The 17,996-nt window shown below is 34.5% G+C and overlaps 2 protein-coding genes, 1 long non-coding RNA gene and 1 pseudogene across 5 annotated transcripts; 1 reads left to right on the top strand and 3 right to left on the bottom strand.

The window, feature by feature from the left end:
- Nucleotides 1–524: 524 nt before the first annotated feature.
- LOC145615281 (uncharacterized) lies at nucleotides 525–2,004 on the top strand. 2 transcript variants are annotated; one of them, XM_081670344.1, is made up of 2 exons: nucleotides 525–876; nucleotides 1,033–2,004. In XM_081670344.1, the coding sequence occupies exons 1-2, from the start codon at nucleotides 607–609 to the stop codon at nucleotides 1,483–1,485; spliced, it is 723 nt and encodes a 240-aa protein (XP_081526470.1). In that variant the 5' UTR covers nucleotides 525–606; the 3' UTR covers nucleotides 1,486–2,004. The 2 variants fall into 2 exon arrangements, with proteins under 2 accessions (XP_081526470.1, XP_081526469.1); XM_081670343.1 differs by having other exon boundaries at nucleotides 1,015–2,004.
- A 1,074-nt stretch (nucleotides 2,005–3,078) lies between these two features.
- Nucleotides 3,079–6,425, bottom strand: LOC145615638 (uncharacterized). The gene is made up of 3 exons (XR_014107307.1): nucleotides 6,282–6,425; nucleotides 5,455–5,615; nucleotides 3,079–3,257 (listed from the first exon to the last, which is right to left on the bottom strand). It is a non-coding gene; the product is annotated as an uncharacterized LOC145615638 (long non-coding RNA).
- An 88-nt stretch (nucleotides 6,426–6,513) lies between these two features.
- LOC145613637 (carbon catabolite repressor protein 4 homolog 1-like) lies at nucleotides 6,514–10,919 on the bottom strand. The gene is made up of 10 exons (XM_081668729.1): nucleotides 10,870–10,919; nucleotides 9,294–9,867; nucleotides 9,019–9,105; nucleotides 8,697–8,789; nucleotides 8,526–8,609; nucleotides 8,355–8,435; nucleotides 8,165–8,218; nucleotides 7,985–8,082; nucleotides 6,641–6,740; nucleotides 6,514–6,528 (listed from the first exon to the last, which is right to left on the bottom strand). The coding sequence occupies exons 1-10, from the start codon at nucleotides 10,917–10,919 to the stop codon at nucleotides 6,514–6,516; spliced, it is 1,236 nt and encodes a 411-aa protein (XP_081524855.1).
- A 1,309-nt stretch (nucleotides 10,920–12,228) lies between these two features.
- LOC145613636 (carbon catabolite repressor protein 4 homolog 1-like) lies at nucleotides 12,229–17,661 on the bottom strand (annotated as a pseudogene). Its single transcript, XR_014107001.1, has 12 exons — nucleotides 17,442–17,661; nucleotides 16,227–16,935; nucleotides 15,962–16,048; nucleotides 15,542–15,625; nucleotides 15,380–15,463; nucleotides 15,217–15,297; nucleotides 15,041–15,094; nucleotides 14,870–14,958; nucleotides 13,847–13,955; nucleotides 13,512–13,659; nucleotides 12,799–12,959; nucleotides 12,229–12,458 (listed from the first exon to the last, which is right to left on the bottom strand). The product of XR_014107001.1 is annotated as a carbon catabolite repressor protein 4 homolog 1-like (transcript).
- Between the last annotated feature and the right edge of the window lie 335 nt (nucleotides 17,662–17,996).

Raw genomic sequence — 17,996 nt, 5'->3', positions numbered from 1 at the left:
AACAACATACAAAATACTAATTCATCAATCATCACTATATTTATATTTTGAAGGGATGACTCCGATCCATAGTCCGTATTATTTAGTGGTAACTTCAAGTGTTTTACAAGAAGTTATTCGAAATTTTCAATGCAAGTTCATCTCACCTAAGACCTATCGACTCACAGAGTGGCGAGTGATGACGACTAAATAGAGAGCGCTAGATAGTCAGCAGGATCAGGTAATGCAATTTAGTGAGGAGGAATCAATAAATATTGACTAGGAAGAGGAGAAGAGGGAGTTGGTTAGGACTACGCCATCCAAGCTTTAAAAGATGAGCAGCTCCCAAAATACAGTGCAGTTAATTCAATTTAAAACACAACTTCAACTTCAACTTCAATTTGGTTGAGCACGCCAAACGTTTTAAGACTAAAGAAAATCGTAGTATTAATATTTATTAAATGTGGGCCACCCAAAATCCACCTTTATATTTGCCCTCTTAGATTCTTCCTTTGCCCTATTTAAGCCCCAAATACATTCACACACCCCCACTTTATCTCACACCCAACACACCCAGATAACTGTGTTTCAACTTCTTTCAAGAGAGAAACAAATAACATCATAAGGATGGTATCATTTCAAACATCTTTCCTTCAACTAAACGATCAACGAAACCCGATTTCGGAAACGACTGATGACTCCAACTCCAAGAGTAATATGAAAAGGAAGTGGAATGACACAGAAGATGAGGAGGAGGTCATCCTTCCTTACAAACATTGGAGGAATCCCAAGGCCGCTACTGCCGTTGCGGCCTTTGCCTCCAAATCTTTCTCTGATATTGAGCTTCACCTGGAGACACCGTTGCCATCTGAATGGCAACGGTGCCTTGATATGCAGGTAAATTTTCCCGTGATAAGGCTATTTGGCTAACTGTTAGTTCTTTTTTTCGTACTTATTCTAAATATCATATCAGTTCAACTATTAGAACATAATTCGTCAAATTTTGAATTTTTTTTTTTTTTAAATTCTAAACAGTCTATGTATTGCATGCAGTCAGGGGAAATACACTTCTACAACACAAGAACACAAAAAAGAACACAGAGAGATCCAAGGGAAAGCTCAGAACCATCAAGTCCTAAAGAGAGTCACATGAGCTTAGACCTTGAGCTAAACCTGCCTTGTGGTTCACTCAACCATAATATCTCAAAATCAACATCAGAAAAAAACACAACTACGATGATCAAGAAGAAGTCTAGCCACTCACCACCACCGTCGTCGGCTTCTCCTAATCTGTTCAGGAGTCTGAGCACTGTCGGAAAGACGAACACTATCGATGTCGAAACAGCAGAAGATGCAGAGGAGATGGTTGCAACCGCTTGCAAACGGTGCCATATGCTGGTGATGCTGTGCAAATCCTCACCTACATGTCCCAACTGCAAATATGTGCACCCTCCATGCCAGAGTCCTCTTGACCTGTTCAAGCCAAGACTTAGCCTCTCTTGTTAATTTTTATTAGTCACAACAACATATGAATTAATGATCATAAGGTTGAGTGTTAATAGCTATTTAGGCCAATAATAATAATAATAATATCAATAATATTGTTTAGTATGCTGCAAAAAAAATATAAAGATCATTAGCAACAATCATGTCAAATTTAATCATCATTCTCTCAACTCGAAATGGTCAAACTATGAGTTTAATTTGTGTAAATAATATGAAGGATACTAAAAATAAAAGGGGGAGCCATCTCAATCAATATATTCAAATAAATTTAGCATAGTTAAAGCATGAAAATTTAATTACTATTGCATTGATCATAAAAACATGTAAATACACAAAGTCATGGGCTACCAATAGTCTTACTAGTCTTGTCTTATGGTACTTTCTCATCATAAAAAATAAATGTACTACATATCAACCGTAATTGTTTCTTCCCTAAAAAAGGGAAAAATAGTAATCATCGTTTATTAATACACCCAACTTCCACCTAGCTAACAACATTCATGACATTAGATGTAAACATTCACCAAACACTTACCTGAAAACTGAATGAATGAGAGTGAAACTTTATATGCATGTCCCTCTTAAACAAAACTATGCGTAAATTTACGCTCTGTTTTGCCTCAAGGGCGGTGAGTGTATGATGATCATCCTTTAATTTAATTAAAGGAGCGAAGGTACATGTTCAAGTGTCGTACTTACAGATTTCTAGCTACTATAAGTTACAGAAATTTACTTGTATGTTTTTACTGGCTAAGTTATTATATTTATGATCTTGATTCACAGTCCTAGCACTAATATATGCAAACTGAACATTCATGCTTTGAACTGTAGACCTATTCAATACTGAGGGGCAGGGTTAATAATAATAATAGCAGCTAATGATCAAATTTATACCTAAATGAAATAAATGCATGATTTATGGAGGGAATTTATGACCTATATTCATCGTAGCAACTTAGCGGTCTTTTGGTTGACATAAAACTAAACTTATTGAATTACTCCGTATTTTGTTGACAAGAAGTCAAGAACACATGAAGTGCAACTTCTTCTCTGCTTCACACAAAGCAGGGGAAGTTACTCATCTAGTCGCCTCTAGGTAATTAAATCTTCGTAGTTTTCTACTCTTTAAAGGAAGTAGAACTTCCTAGAGATTGCAAATGTGAAGACAATATTACTTCCTACATCTAAGCAAAAAAACCACTTAGCATTCCCTGACGATAGATAAAACCAGGGAAATTGTGTAGCATGAGCTCTTAGCCGAATTAGACACCAATTCAAGTGCTGGGGAGGTCTATTTATGATGGAGGGTTCTACACTAGTCTTCGAAAGCCTACAAGGCAACCTAGCCTTAAGCCCTTAACAAGTAAAACAACATGACTAACAGAAAAGGCTTCAGCAATTGATCAAGAGAACTGCAGACACAACAAATGAACAAGCCTAATATGATCTTGCTAATAACAACAGATAACCATGCTGAAATTATCTGATCTGAAATCAAATAGCTTACGAAAAGCCTGAGGTTGGATCTTTCATTTTCTATTATGAACTTACGAAGTATTAGAAATTTGAACAGAGTTTCACAAAGTGGCAGGGTGCTCATCTGCTCAATGAATCATAATGAAGTTGAAGCTAGGGTTTGTACAGCATCATGCAAGTCTAAGTCAATAAAATGGTGTTTTGAGCTAAGATACTCCCATTAGCTAATGCCAAACATCGCAGCTAGTTCAGAACTCCATTTGCTAGCCTTAAAAGCCATGCCAAACACATCCTCCCTGACAATATATAAAATTGGTGCTATTAGCAATTTATCTTCAAAAGTACTCTCCCATAAGTATCTTCTTAAAAAATTGTCCCAAAATATAACAAGAGAAAATAGTCGTCGAATAGTAATACGGAAAACATGAAGTATATATATTTCTTTTTTTGACAGGGCATGCACTCCTGCAGTCATGCTCATACTTCGTATAATATAAGACAACAACTATAGCCTTAATACTTCCTTTGTTCACTTTTTGTTGCAAACCATTTGACTAAAATGTTAGGGTTTTTTTTTTTTTTGGTTACATTGTTGCAACTAAAAGTGAATGAAGGAAGTATTTTGCACGAGACTAAACCACAAAGAGATAGAGATTGCGTGCATCATGCAAATTAAATAAATTATTAATATCTAAATGGGACAGGAAAGAGATGATAAGCTTAATTGAATAAATATAGTCATAGACTCAATTTTAATTCCCACTTGTCACTTAAAAAAAGAAAGAGAAATAGATAAGGAGAGCTACCCACAAATAAAGGCTGGGTCACTACCAGGTAGGAGGGAAGTTCATTTACTATTGGATACGCAGCCAAGGTTTTCATTTAAAGCCCAAACTCCAGACTAGTTATTCAATTTAATGACCTCTAACATTTTGCTTGCTTGGAATACTAATACTCATCAGTATTTTCTGCAAAAACTTATATCAAGCTACTCTTGCATTTATGTCTCAACAATCAAGCCATCAAGGATATGCACGTTTTTCCGTAAATGCCGATCTTTCTTTGGATAAAACAGGACTTCTAACTTCCACCATTTTCCTTCATGTTCTAATTACCATAATCAACTTACCTTGCTTGAAGTGGCCTCTATAAGTAAAACGCTCGAGTAATAAGATTTGGAGAAGCTCGTCTACATGAACTAAATGTTGTCACGTTATAGGTTATGCACTATATGTTCTCGAGTAATTCCCAAGATCCAGGCCTCAAGCACAGCCACAAAGGCTATAGGTTTTGCACTATATGTTCTCAACAAAATCATGGCTGATTGAGGAAGAATTAACTACTTAGATTTTCAAATCAAGACTTTTTCAAACAGAAATACAATGCATCAAACTCAGGTAAAAGTACATAAAATACTGCTAAAAAATATCACTCTTGAGTTAAAAATAATTGCACAAGGTAATGTCTTGAACAACCAGAGAAGAAAATGCGTATTTAAAGGATAAAATTTATTCTCATCCCAACATCTTTGACTGAATTGGCATACAAATTTACTATACTTCATATTCAATTTTTGAAAATTTTAGTCCAGGTTTTCATAGCTAATTGTCCACCAAAACATCAAACTAACAACTGAGAGGTTCATTCCAACTAAATTTATATAAAAATAAAATCTTTCAAAATTTCTCGTACTAAATCAAAGCATGGCTCTCCAAATAAATAATATGAAGATGAAATTAATTTGATAGAAACTATTCAATAATATAAATACATAAGTAAAGAGGGGGTTTTATGTGGTATTATCTGGATCATAAATTATATTATGACAATCCTATATAACCTTATCATGTGACATGTAAAGGTATCAACAATACATCACCTAATAGACTTTTTTTTTTTTTTTTTGATAGAAACCTAATGGACTTAAGCACTCATTTGTGAATTGCTCAAACTGGCTTCAAGATATACATAATTTTTTCAAATCCAACAAGAAAGCCCGGAAAATAAATATAATACAGCAAATGGTTATTATCACCTCACAGCATCACTTAACGTTATTAACTGAAATAGCCTTTCGACTGAAATTTATTTTTCCTCTCAAATTTCATCCTTACTTCCTTTCTTGATTCCCCTTTATCACATGTCTTTGTACTTACTTGCTAATGATCTACGCTAAATACATGTCGTCATACTTTAATTCTTCCTCTCTCTGAATTCTAGCTTATGTAACCTCTAATAAACAGAGATCACTTTCATAATCAGACAATTGGGAAACATCACAGACACAAGATAATTGTGTGGCTTATCTAGGATATCGCCAATGTTACAAGATCACAAATCCATCACTAGGCTAGTGGAGAGCACTACAAAAGCCTTCAACGTTGAAACACATGTAATAATAATACATTCATAACACAACTTCCATGATGAGATCTTTACTAGATGTTTTAGTGCAATTTTATGAACCAGAATATATAATATTTCTAGACATACCATCATATGAACCTTGCGATTTCACCCAAGAAACGGTCTTGTAATTTTAAAACTTCCCGTGAGTGCAACATGGTCTGATGACCACAAAGGGGAGGGAAGCGATCTACCCACACTCTCAAAGTCAGGGGGCTCCAAGAGGCCTTCAATTTCCAAGCTATCCGCTGTAAAAACAATCAAAATCAGAATTGAAACTATTTTTTTAAAGCATAAGTAAATGCAAGTTGATGAATAAATCAGACAGCCATGGCATTTAATTACAATTTAAAACATGATGACTTAACAGTATAAAATTTACATAAATATGGTGCTTAACTGCTAGGCATAAGAAAAGCGTAGCTAGGCTAGCACATGACATGCCTATAATAGAGCGAGTTTACAAATCAATGAAGAACAAACATATAGGTGAAACAAATCATTCAGCAGGAAATTTTTTTACTAGCAACTACCAATCAACATAACCACATAGCAACAACATTCCTCAGGTACAGAATTATGATTATCTACTCCAAAATGTCACGTGCAGTCTAAAGTAAGGTGATCTTTATAAGAAAGCAGATTCGAGGTTGAGAAACCCACAATCTATTTATTTTTTATTTTTTTTGACGGGAACGATGTAGAAGATAATTACAATCTATACCATCAACCCATTGGATAAGGCTCCTCCATGGAAGATTGGCAGGGTCTGGAATATTAGAAAAAACACTAACCTTATCCCTTTTAAGAATCAAGAAAAGATGACTGACATGACTGTAAACAGCGAGAAGGGGAAAACATAGAAAGGTAGATCCTGGCGAACAATGTGACTAAGGCATAATTTGAAACAATACCTGAGTAAAGGATATAATCCAAAGTAGTACCACCAAAAAGTGACGAATAGGTGAAAGCACGTGACAAATTGGTGAAAAAAGGTTCCCCTGTTACTGAATGCTTCATTTTCATGCTTCGTCCTTCGTCCTTTGGTATCATTGACACATATGCACTTGCCTGCAATGAAGTACCCACTAACAGTATAATTATAGGAGAGAAATATTTGGGATAGAAGAGAAATGCAACAGCTAATCAGTAATATACTACCTTCAGAAGCATCACAAGATTCACAACTACTACACATATGTTGTCCATACAAGAATTAAGTATTACGTCAAAAGTCATTAAAAAAATGTAAGGATTCCGAATATGAAGTTACCAAATTCATGGAATGTTGAAGTTTGAGCTGCTGAAGTTGGTCTAGTGCCTGTGCACATGCAACATTCACCCCATGCTCTGTGAGCAGAACGTAAGGATCACTGCAAAAACAGATATTTTCCTAAGAAACAGATCATGAGAATAAATTGTTTCTAAATAGAACTTCTATTCAATTTGATTATAGCTGTAAGAGCAACTTCAATGGTAAGCTAATTGTTAAATTAGCTTGTCATGCCACATATGATTTCAAGCTAACTTTCTTTATAGCTATTTTGTGCCTCAATGGTTAGCTACTAGCTTGCTAATTAGATAAGCTTGATTTTCTCAATTAGCCATAGAAATTTAATTATTTTTATATTTTAATCTCCAATAATTTTGGAAACTTTTTTGTCAAGCAAATTAGCTTATCTAAGCTAATTTGCTTGGCCAAGCTAATTGTATTTTTTAGCTCTAATGGTCAAGCTAGTAGCTAGAGACTTTTGAAAATTGCAAGCAAGTCCCTAGCTACAACCATTGGAGTTGCTCTAAAGTCTATAATAAGAGCATGGTAAGAAGCTATATTTGCTAAGATCTGCTGAGAACGCTTATTCACAAGTAAATCTTTCTTTCACTTTTTTTTAATGGTCCGGTGTTTGATTCAGGGTGCCTATCATCAGTTAACTTTAAAATTCACTCCCATTTACACTATATACTACCAATGAGCCAAGCACCCAAGAGAAGCTAATTATTTTATCTATTTTTTGCTCAATGTAGAGCAGTAACGATTCACAAACAATCACTGTAACTAAGCCCTTTTTCTCCTTGTCAGAGTTAAAGCCTATGCAGTCTTTTACAAGCTACCAAAAATCATAAAGGTCCCATCAAAACTCACAACTACTTCTGCCAATTAACTCATCAGTTGAGGTCTGAAAGATAGCAGGAAGGGCAACTATATAGGCTTGCAAGGAAGAGATTCTATAACAAATCCACTTTAAAATTGGAAGCAAGAAGTTCAGTAAATACCCACTCATGTACAGCAACTCATAACTATCACATAATCAGGGACTGGTGGCAGACTAGTTGTATCATACAAGCATTTTTTAAGCACAATGGAAAATAAGATATAGTGCAAAAGATGTTGGATTGTTAAAAGCATGGATCATATAAATAGTAGTTCAACATGAGATTCAAGACTAAATATTCTCCATAAACAAACTTAACAACTGCTGGAATAGGCACCATTAGATATATCGACAAGTATTGTCAGCTAAGACTAATATACAAACAAGAAAGCCCAGTATACACCATGAAATTCATGTCAACAAAATTCAAAATCTAGTCCTCGTGCTGAATTTAGGTGGCTCACCTTCCAGGAATAGAGTTCATATCCCCACAGATAAAGAGAGGCATTCTTGGGTCAATAGTCTTTTGGCTCAATTCTATCGCATTGACAAGATCAGAAACCTTTGCATACAAAAAGATCCCAAAGTCAAGGTTCTGTATCCCAACATCAAAATATAGATATAATGCCAAAATCTAAATCTACCTGGAGCAACTTCACGTCAGCGAAATTCACATCAGCAAATATGTGAGTATTAACCTGCATATTAAGAAAGTAATCTGTTGGAAACATGATCATTAACCTACATTGGGCATCTAATAATCAAACAGCATCTAACACAAACAATGAGTAATATAAATTTGAACAGCACCACACAGAGTCTAGAAGAGGATGCAGCACAGAGTCTAGAAGAAGATGCAGCACTCTTAGCAAAATTGCCCACCACCTCCAATATGACAACAAGAGCTACATTGCCCTGCCAAAGAAAAATTCAAAAAGAAACAATGATTACGAGGAAAAAAAATCCAGCTCCACACAATTTAGCAAACAAAATATGAATATAAACCTTTATCAGACGCTTTTCTGCATCTCTCCTCAAACTCGGTTCTAGTTTGTTGATCAGCGATAATGTAGATTGACTGAACTCAGGCTATAACCAAGAGAAAATTATCATATAAAAAAAATGTATAAACATCCTTATAAATCAACAAAAGCCCCTGGAACATCTTTACGTTACCTCATATGATTTAACCTCCTTAAATATAGCATTGCGATAAAACGTGGCACATCCATCAAATGTATAATCACTATCCAACGTATGCGTGTATAGCTGGGCAACATTCATAAAATAAAAGACATGAGAATAGCATTAGTATATTATTGACCAGTTGATTCATCTATCTTCCCCAAAGCCTATACATATTCTCATTCCAACTGAGGAATGAATAGTTGCACACAAGAGTAAGAGTGGTCCAATTATTTTCGCATGTTGCCAGCCAGAAGCAGAAAAGACCAGAGTCTTTAGCATGCAAAGAAAAACAACAAAATTGGAAATATACCCCTGTAGTCTTTTTCTTGTAGGCAACAGAATAGCCAACTTTCTCTAGCTCTGGCTTGAAGAAATTCTCAAAGTGATCGCTCGGAACCTGTTAAAGACACAATATATAAATTCAATGATCTTAGTTTATGATAAAATAAATAAATATAAATATTCACCGTAGCAATTATTCACTTCATATATGACAAATTTTGCAATACGACTAATAGGGTAACAGGTATATCAAGCATAAACAAGAAGGATAACAAATGTCCATGACAATCTGTGAGCCATTACCTCTTGAAGGCACATAATATCTGCATCATATTGTTTCAATTCACCAAGCAGATATTTCCGGCGGTATTCCCGTGTTAGAGCCCATTCAGAACAGTAAAAATGTGTGTTCACATTAACACAGAGGAGGGACAAAATGTTACAAGTTAGAACAGTAAAATTGCCAACTTTAGAAAACTTTTCAGTAAGGCCATGCTGCTCAGTATTCAGTGAATCTGGTAGCCAAATAAGAGAACAATACGGCAAGTTTAGCCTCTGAATGGCAGGGTCTTCCACAAAGGTCTCTTCTGCACACACTGCAGTTTGTACATGGTGTGGGCTAGTAGATTGGAGCTTAAAACTAAAGCCAACACCATCAGTTGATGGCATTAAAGCCCACATCCTCCCAGTTGGTACAGCATTATGATGACGCAAATTATGATACTTCCATGCATCTAGGAAACACTTTTTTGAGCAATGATAACTGTGTTCAACAGGCTTTTTTTTTTTACATTCTATACAACATACAGTTGCTTTATCATTGCTGTGTATAGAACAATAAGGTTCGATAACGGTATCAGTACCTTCTTTTTGAAGCCTGTGTATAGTTAATTGCAGCTTTAGTGACAATAACAACCAAATTTCAGAATAAAACAAGATGGAGGGAATAAAGAAAATTTGAAAAACTAGCCCAACTAAAATATGAAACAAAGGGCAGTTAATTTTTTGCCCATTTCAAATTATATTCACAATCACATACTTCGTATTCCTATAAAAATAGATGAAGAGAACTGTCCAAAATTCATATGAATGATTATATCCTAACTGTATATACAATAAATATTGACTTTGTGTAATATTAATAAATTCATACTTTTAAGAAAGTAATATTCCCTTTTATCCCACTTCATAATTCAACTTAAGGAACTCGATCAAGTACTTAACATGACCTATTAGATTGATGGAGGGACACTATTGAGTACACATTTAATTTATTTTCCTTCATGTTTAACAAACAGTTTGCAGTAACCCTATTCCACAATCTTTGAGGAATTCAGGAAAATTACTACCTCCATTTTCTTGAATAGTTACCACTTCATACCAACCTTTTAAATTCGTACCCGTTACACGAAATATTTAATAAATCTCTTACTCTCGAGTCTCGACCTCACTCATCATAAAAAAAGTAAAAATACCAACACTTCTTGAGTTCTCAACGGTTTCTATTGCTAGTTCATGAAAAAGTAGTACATTGTTAATTCAATCACAGTACTCCATAAAACAGAAAGCTGAACTACAATTCAAATACCTTAATTCCAAAAACTTCAGAAGTTACAACTCAAATTCTTGAAGCATATAACACAAAATTTAATCAAATTTACCGGAAATTGCAGCATACATTATGATAATAAACGCAAATAAACTAATCAAAATTTCAAAGACCCTAATTCCCAAAACTTCAGAAGTTAGAACTCAAATTCTTTAACCATATAACACATTATTTAATCAAATTCACTTAAAACTACAGCATACATTATAAAATAAACTGATCAAAATTGCTCAAAAACAAAGAAGTGAAGATTATTTAAAGGGAACTAACCCATTATAGAATTCTCCTGGACCACCAGAAGCAGAAGATTGATTAGCCATTTTGATGATTGAATTGAAGGAAAATTGATGTTTGATGATTGAATAGAAGGAATTTAGATGAAATTGGCAAGATTAATATCCAAGAAGAAGATGGAAGAAATTTTTGTGAAATTGGAGAAATTGTTGCAGTGACATTTATACTAGTTGGTAACATGATTGAAAGGATTAAGGGGTTTAAAATCCAGGAGAAATTCGGCTATTTGCAGTGGTTTAGTGTTGGCGGGGAAATGAGGGGAGAATGGGAGATTCTGAGAAGTTGAGAGCAAAGCTGGTTAATTGGTTATTCACTGTCGGAAAAAAACTACGGGTTCGGACGGTCCAAAAACAAACAATTTTTATTTGGGTCCGTTGATGAGATCGAATTCGGTCTATTTTTCTTTTATTTTTTTTATAAGAAGAAAATGATTTCATTAATGAAAGATAGTTAGACGTCACTTACAAACAATACCAACGAAATATAAAGTTATAATACTTTATAACTTCATTATCAATAAATTCCTATTGGAAAAAACAATGACTTTTATAATACCCCATTTCTTATTATGTGCAATAAAGAGGTATTAGTAATATGCTTAATAATTTAATAATTATATAGTGACCGTGTATACTAATACAAGTATTTGTCCAAGCTATGTACAAAATTAAAGATTGTGAATATTTATTTTATTACTCAATACAAAGTAAATTATTGTAAACAAAGTAATTATAATCACGTACATAATGGCTTAATAAAGTTTCTCAATCAAAAATTTAGGCGGTCCTACTTTTGCAAACTTCCAAGAAGAAATAATGAGGATACGTTTGTTTTAAGAATAATGATATATGTAACCCTTAGTCTATGTATAAGCATTAAATATATTTCCCAAAATGGAATTAAGTTGGGAATTTATGACAAAATCACTCGCAAATCGATGTAATTATTTTTAATCTTTCTTCAATATTTCCTTTTTGAGCTTCTTAAGGGCTATGTTTGTCATTTTCCTTATTTTAATAGAAAACATTTGTTTAAGAAATGATTTTCCATGGAAAATAATTTTCAAGGGAAAGCACAATTGTCAAACAAAGTTTTCCTTTGTTTGTATCCTTACAAGAAAGTTTGTAGAGAAATTGGGAAATAAAAGTGGAAGGGAGAACTAGAAGATGGATGAGAAGAGATGTAAGGGATAACGAGGAAATCGTAGCATACCTTCGTTTCAAAAGGAAAACATACATTTTCCACTTTTGGGAGAACTATTTTCCACCTTTGTGAATAATGTTTTCCATCATTTACTAACCAAACAATGGAAAATGGGTAAATCATTTCTCAAAATCATTTTCCGTCAAAACAAACAGAGCCTAAGAGAAAAGAGAATAACAAAGGGGAAATGGAGGATGATGGCAGGAGGAATGCAGTCTCTCTCAACGCCACAAGCTGTGCCAAAGCTGCTCTGCTGCTTTCCTCCCTCAAAACTTGCATCCGAAGCCAGGTTTCTCCTTCTTCCTCTTTCTCTCTCGGCCAGGTTTTTCCTTCTTCCTCTTTTTCTCTCTCTAAAAAAGTCTCTGAAATAAGTAGAGTGAAAATGATTGATTTAGGAGAATACTATCATCATCATAAGATATCTGAACTAGTGAACTACATCAGATGGTCTTTAAATGCCAAATGGGAAACATCAGAAACACCAAATGAATATGTGGTTTTTGTAAAATATCGCCAATGTTTTAAGACAACAAGTCCATCACTTGGCTAGTGGAGAGCACTACTAAAGCCTTCAATGTTCAATGTGAAACACGTAATAATAATACATTCATAACACAACTTCCATGATGAGATCTTTACCAGATGTTGTATTGCAATTTTATGAACCACAAAGTCCACAATATATAATATTTCTAAACATACCATCATATGCACCTTGCAATTTCACCCAAGAAACGGTCTTGTAATTCGAAAACTTCCCATGAGCGCAATATGATCTGATGACCAGAAAGGGGAGGGAAGCGCTCTACCCACACTCTCAAATTCAGGGAGCTCCAAGAGGCCTTCAACTTCCAAGCTATCCACTATAAGAACAAAATATAGAATCAACTAAAACTATTTTATAAAGCAGAAGTAAATGCAAGTTGATGAATACATCAGACAGCAGCAATTTATTACAGTTTAATGTTATTAATGAGGTTGAAATGTAGGTAGGTTAGCACATGGCAGTGCACGCCTGTGGTAGAGTGAGTTTAGAAACCAATGAATGACAGACAGGTCCAAGAACATCATTCAGCAGCAAATTCTTTGACTAGCAACAACATTCCTGAGGTAAAACTATGATTATGTGCTCCCAAATGAAAACATGCACAGTCTATAGAAAGGTGATGTTTATAATAAAGTGGATTATGAGGTTGTGAAAAGTTACGATCCTTGAAGAAGATAACAATCTATACCATCAATCCATTGGATAAGGCTCCTGAAAAAAAAATGGCAGGGTTTGGAAGTAAAGGAATCACACAACCTTACCCCTTCCAAGAATCAAGAAAAGATGACTTTGTTAATAGCAGGAAGGGGAACAAAACAAATTTAGACCTTGGCAAACAATGCGACAAAGGCATAACATGAAAGAATACCTGTGTAAAAGATATAATCCAAGGTGCTACCATAAATAGGTGTCAAACTGGTGAAAAGAGGCTCCCCTGTTTTAGAATGCTTCATTTTCATCCTTCTTCTTTTATTATCATTGAGAGGCTTGAGAAATGCTGACGCATATGCACTGGCCTGCAATGAAGTACTCACTGTAACAAAATATATTTATAGGTGAAAATTTTTTGGGATAAAGAGAAATGCAGCAGCTAATCAGTACCATCAGGCACAACATTAGTACTACAAAAACGGCATACATACAAGAATTGAGGTATAGTGTCAAAAGTCATAAAAAGATACAAGAATATCAATCTGAAGTTACCAATTTCATTGAATGGTGAAGTTTGAGATGCTGAAATATACATAGTGGATCAGGTGCCTCTGCACATGCAATATCCACCTCATGCTTTGTGAGCAGAACATAAGGATCACTGCAACAACAGATCTTTTTCTAAGAAACAGATCATGAGAAACTATATATTCATGATTGATATAAATGGATTTTGAATGGATCTTTTTCTGATCAATTTAAAATAGTTGTAATAGGTGGAGAGAATGGTAACTAGCTAATTTGCTAACATCTGATGAGAACTCCAGTTCACAGATAATCTTTCTTTCCTTTTTTTTTTGGTCCACTTATGGGATTAAGGCTTTGATTGATTGATTGATTGTATAATTTAGGGTAACTATCCTCAATTAACATTAATAATCACTCCCGTTTTACACAGTTTACAGCAAATAGCCTGTCAATAATTTGCTAAATATAGAGCAGTGACAATTCACAAACAATCACAATAACTAAGCACTTTTTACTTCATATTGGACTTAAACCTATGCAGTCTTTAAAAAGCTACCAACAAATCATCAAGGTACCATCACAACTTACAACTTCTGCAAGTTAAGTCATCAGTTGAAGACTGACAGATAGCAGGAAGGGCAACTTTATAGTTTTGCAAGCATTAAGTTCAATAACAATCCACTTCATAATTGGAAGCAAGTTGTTCAGTAAAAAGGCACTCATGCAACAGCAGCTCATCACTATCTCATAATCAGGTATGGGTAGCAAACTAGAAGTGTCATACAAGCATTTTACAAGCACAATGGAAATTAACTAATTAAGGTTTATCGCAGAAGATGTTTAGAGTTTTAGACCTTTGAAAGGTATGAAAGCATGGATCAAATAATAAATAGATCAATATTAGCAACTGCTGGAATGGGCACAGTCAGATATATTAACAAGTACTGTCAGCTAAGACTCTTATACAAACAAGAAAGCCCATTATTCACCATGAAATCCATGTCAGTAAATTTCAATTCGTCCTCATGTTGAATGTAGGTGTCTCACCTTCCAGGAAAAGAGTTCATATCCCCACAGATAAAGAGAGGCATCTTTGAGTCAATAGTCTTTTCTATTTCATTGACAAGATCAGAAACCTTTGCGTACAAAAACATCCTCAAGTCAAGGTTCTGTAGGACGACATCGAATTATAGAGATAATACCAATATCTAAACATACCTGGAGTAACTTCACATCTGGGAATCCCTTACCAGCATATATGTGAGTATTAACCTGCGTATAAAGAAAGAAATGTCTTGGAAATGCAAAAAATATGGTCATCAACCTAAAATTGGGTATCTAATAATCAAACTGTATCCGACACAATCAATAAATAACAGAAATTCGAGCAGCACCACACACAGTCTGGAAAAAGATGCAGCACTATCCGCAAAATTGCCCACCACCTCCAATATGACAGCAAGAGCTATGTTGTCCTGAAAACAAAATTTTCTAATTTTTAGGAAAAAAATTCCAAATCGACACGATTTCACAAACAAACAAAATAAGACTATAGACCTTTATCAGTCGAACTCTAGCATGATCCCTCAAGCCTGGTTCCAGTTTTTCCATAAGTGACAATGCAGACTTGCTGTACTCAAGCTATAACCAAGGGCGGAAAGATCATAAACATAACATCCTTACAAGTCCACACAATTCCCTAGAAAAGGTCAACATTACCTCATAGGACATAACCTCCTTAAATATGTCATTGCGGTAAAACGTGGCACATCCATCAATTGTATAACCACTACCTGTGTAAACCTGGGTAAAATACATAAAATAAAAGACATAAGAAGTGGCACATCCATCAATTGTATAACCACTACCTGTGTAAACCTGGGTAAAATACATAAAATAAAAGACATAAGAATAGCCTAAGGGCCACTCAACACTAACTCTTAAGAAGATGTTATTGACCAGTTGATTCATTGATCATCCCCAGAGTCTAGACATATATTCTTATTCAAACTTAAGAATGCATTTTAGCACACAAGAGTCTAAGAGTAGTCCAATAATATCCTAATGCAGCCAGCCAGAAGCAGAAAAGATCAGTCTTTAGCATAACAAGAAGTAAAAACAACAAATTAGGAAACATACCTCTTTAGTCTTTTTCTTGTAGGCAACAGAATAGCCAAAACTTTCTAGCTCTGGCTTGAAGAAATTCTCAAAGTGATCACTCTGAACCTGCATAAGACACAATATATATGATAACAATTTTCACCCTTTCCAAGTACTGCATACAAGTAAAGATATTATTCACTTCATACAGTATGACAAATTTTGCAGACATGACTAACACTCTTATCAGTATCAAGCATAAACAACTAGGATGGCAAATGTCCATGAAAATCTGAGTCATTACCTCTTGAAGGCACAAAATATCTGCATCATACTTTATCAATTCACGAAGCAGATTTTTTCGGCGGTATTCCCATGTTAGAGCCCATTCAGGACAGTAAGGATATTTGTCCACATAAACATAGATGTCGGACAATATATTATAAGTTAGAACATTGAAATTGCCAGCTTTAGAAACCTTTTTAGTCAGGTCATGCTTCTCAGTTTTCGGTGAATCTGGTAGCCAAATAAGAGAACGAGACGACAAATTTAGCCTCTGAATGGTAGGGTCTGTCACAGCAAAGGTCTCATCTGCACACACTGCAGCTTCAGATTGGAGCTTAAAACTAATGCCAACACCATCAGCTGATGGTATTAAAGCATTTGAAGGGCCCAACTTATTAACCCACATCCTCCCTGTTGGTATAACCAATTCTATCTTTTCATCAAACCATGACACCATATCACCAGGTGGCCAAGAATTACATCTATTTAGAGTTCCCCGTGCTTTATTATCCTCGATACAAGCATTGCTAACATTTGCACTACGATGATGCAAATAATGGTTCTTCCATGCATCTCGGAAACACTTGTTTGAGCAGTGATAACTGTGTTTGACAGGCAGTCCATTATTAACACATTCTATACACTGTACAGTTGCAACATCATTGCTGTGTATAGAACAATAATGTATGTCAGCTTGGTCAACAGAATCAGTACCTTGTTCTGGAAACCTGTGTTAAGTTAATTACAGCTTTAGTGACAGTAATAATTTAGCTTTCAAGAATTATACTGTTTGCAACGATTTGACATAAAGTAGAGAGGAAAAATGTCTAATCCTTGCAAATAATATGTAACGGAGGTAGTATACAAGATGAAATATACACAAACCGAAGAAGTAAAATTCTTTTCAAGTTCTGAGGAAATTCTGTAGTAAGCTAAACATCTGTTAACTGTGAAAAATACTTTGTACAAAATCATAGGGTATTTGAATTGTAGTTGTTAATGTAGTACATGAAAGTAGTACATTGCTAATGTAATCACAGTAATACATAAAACATAAATTTGAACTAAAATTCAAATACCCTAATTCCCAATACCTTACAAATTAAAACTTCAGACTCAAATTCTGTAAGCATATAACACAAAATTTCATCCAATTTACAAAAAATTACATCATACAATTATAAACTGATCAAAAATGTTCAATAAAAAGGAAATGGAGATTATTTAAACTAACCGATGAAAGAAAAGAGCATTTCTGGGAGCATCAGAACCAGAAGAAATTGGAATCGATTCGCAGCGGATCTCTTGTAAAGTTTGAAAATCCTCCATTTTGATGAAATTGGCAACATTAAAATCCAAGAAAAAAGTAGCAGATTTTTTGGCAAAATTGAAATTGTTGCAGAGAAATTTATAGTTGATAACAACATAGAAAGAATTAGGGGTTTTGATCGAGAAACAAGTTTAGGTGTTTTGGTGGAAAGTTGCAAATTGCAATTTCTTATTGTTTGGCGGGGAAATGAGGATGAATAGAATGACAAGTTGAGCACGAGACTGGATTGTTTATTGACAAATTTGAATTAGTCTCATTAGTTTCTGTTTTTTATAATATGACTTAATCAAATAAATACAATTGTTATTGACTTGGTTCCAAAACAATTGTTTAGAGTTGATAATCAATATTTATTTATTTATTATATTTGTAGAAATCATTAATGGGATTGATTGTATCGATTTTGTTTTTAAGAAAGCGAACATATGCTAATTGGATGGAAAAACATACTTTTACTTA

The sequence above is a fragment of the Chenopodium album genome, chromosome 25, assembly GCF_948465745.1.
Source record: "Chenopodium album chromosome 25, dcCheAlbu1.1, whole genome shotgun sequence".
NCBI classification, from domain to species: domain Eukaryota; kingdom Viridiplantae; phylum Streptophyta; class Magnoliopsida; order Caryophyllales; family Amaranthaceae; genus Chenopodium; species Chenopodium album.
This window is presented reverse-complemented; position numbering and strand designations above follow the sequence as displayed.

Bases quoted from the DNA above. Each gene is read 5' to 3' on its own strand.
- LOC145615281 (XM_081670343.1), top strand. From the start codon at position 607: ATGGTATCATTTCAAACATCTTTCCTTCAACTAAACGATCAACGAAAC. The intron at 877-1,014 runs GTAAATTTTCCC...AATTCTAAACAG, and splicing joins AACGGTGCCTTGATATGCAG to TCTATGTATTGCATGCAGTC.
- LOC145613637 (XM_081668729.1), bottom strand. From the start codon at position 10,919: ATGGCTAATCAATCTTCTGCTTCTGGTGGTCCAGGAGAATTCTATAAT. The intron at 8,610-8,696 runs GTAACGTAAAGA...TCTTGGTTATAG, and splicing joins AGGAGGTTAAATCATATGAG to CCTGAGTTCAGTCAATCTAC. The intron at 6,741-7,984 runs GTGAGCCACCTA...CTGTTTTTGCAG, and splicing joins ATGAACTCTATTCCTGGAAG to TGATCCTTACGTTCTGCTCA.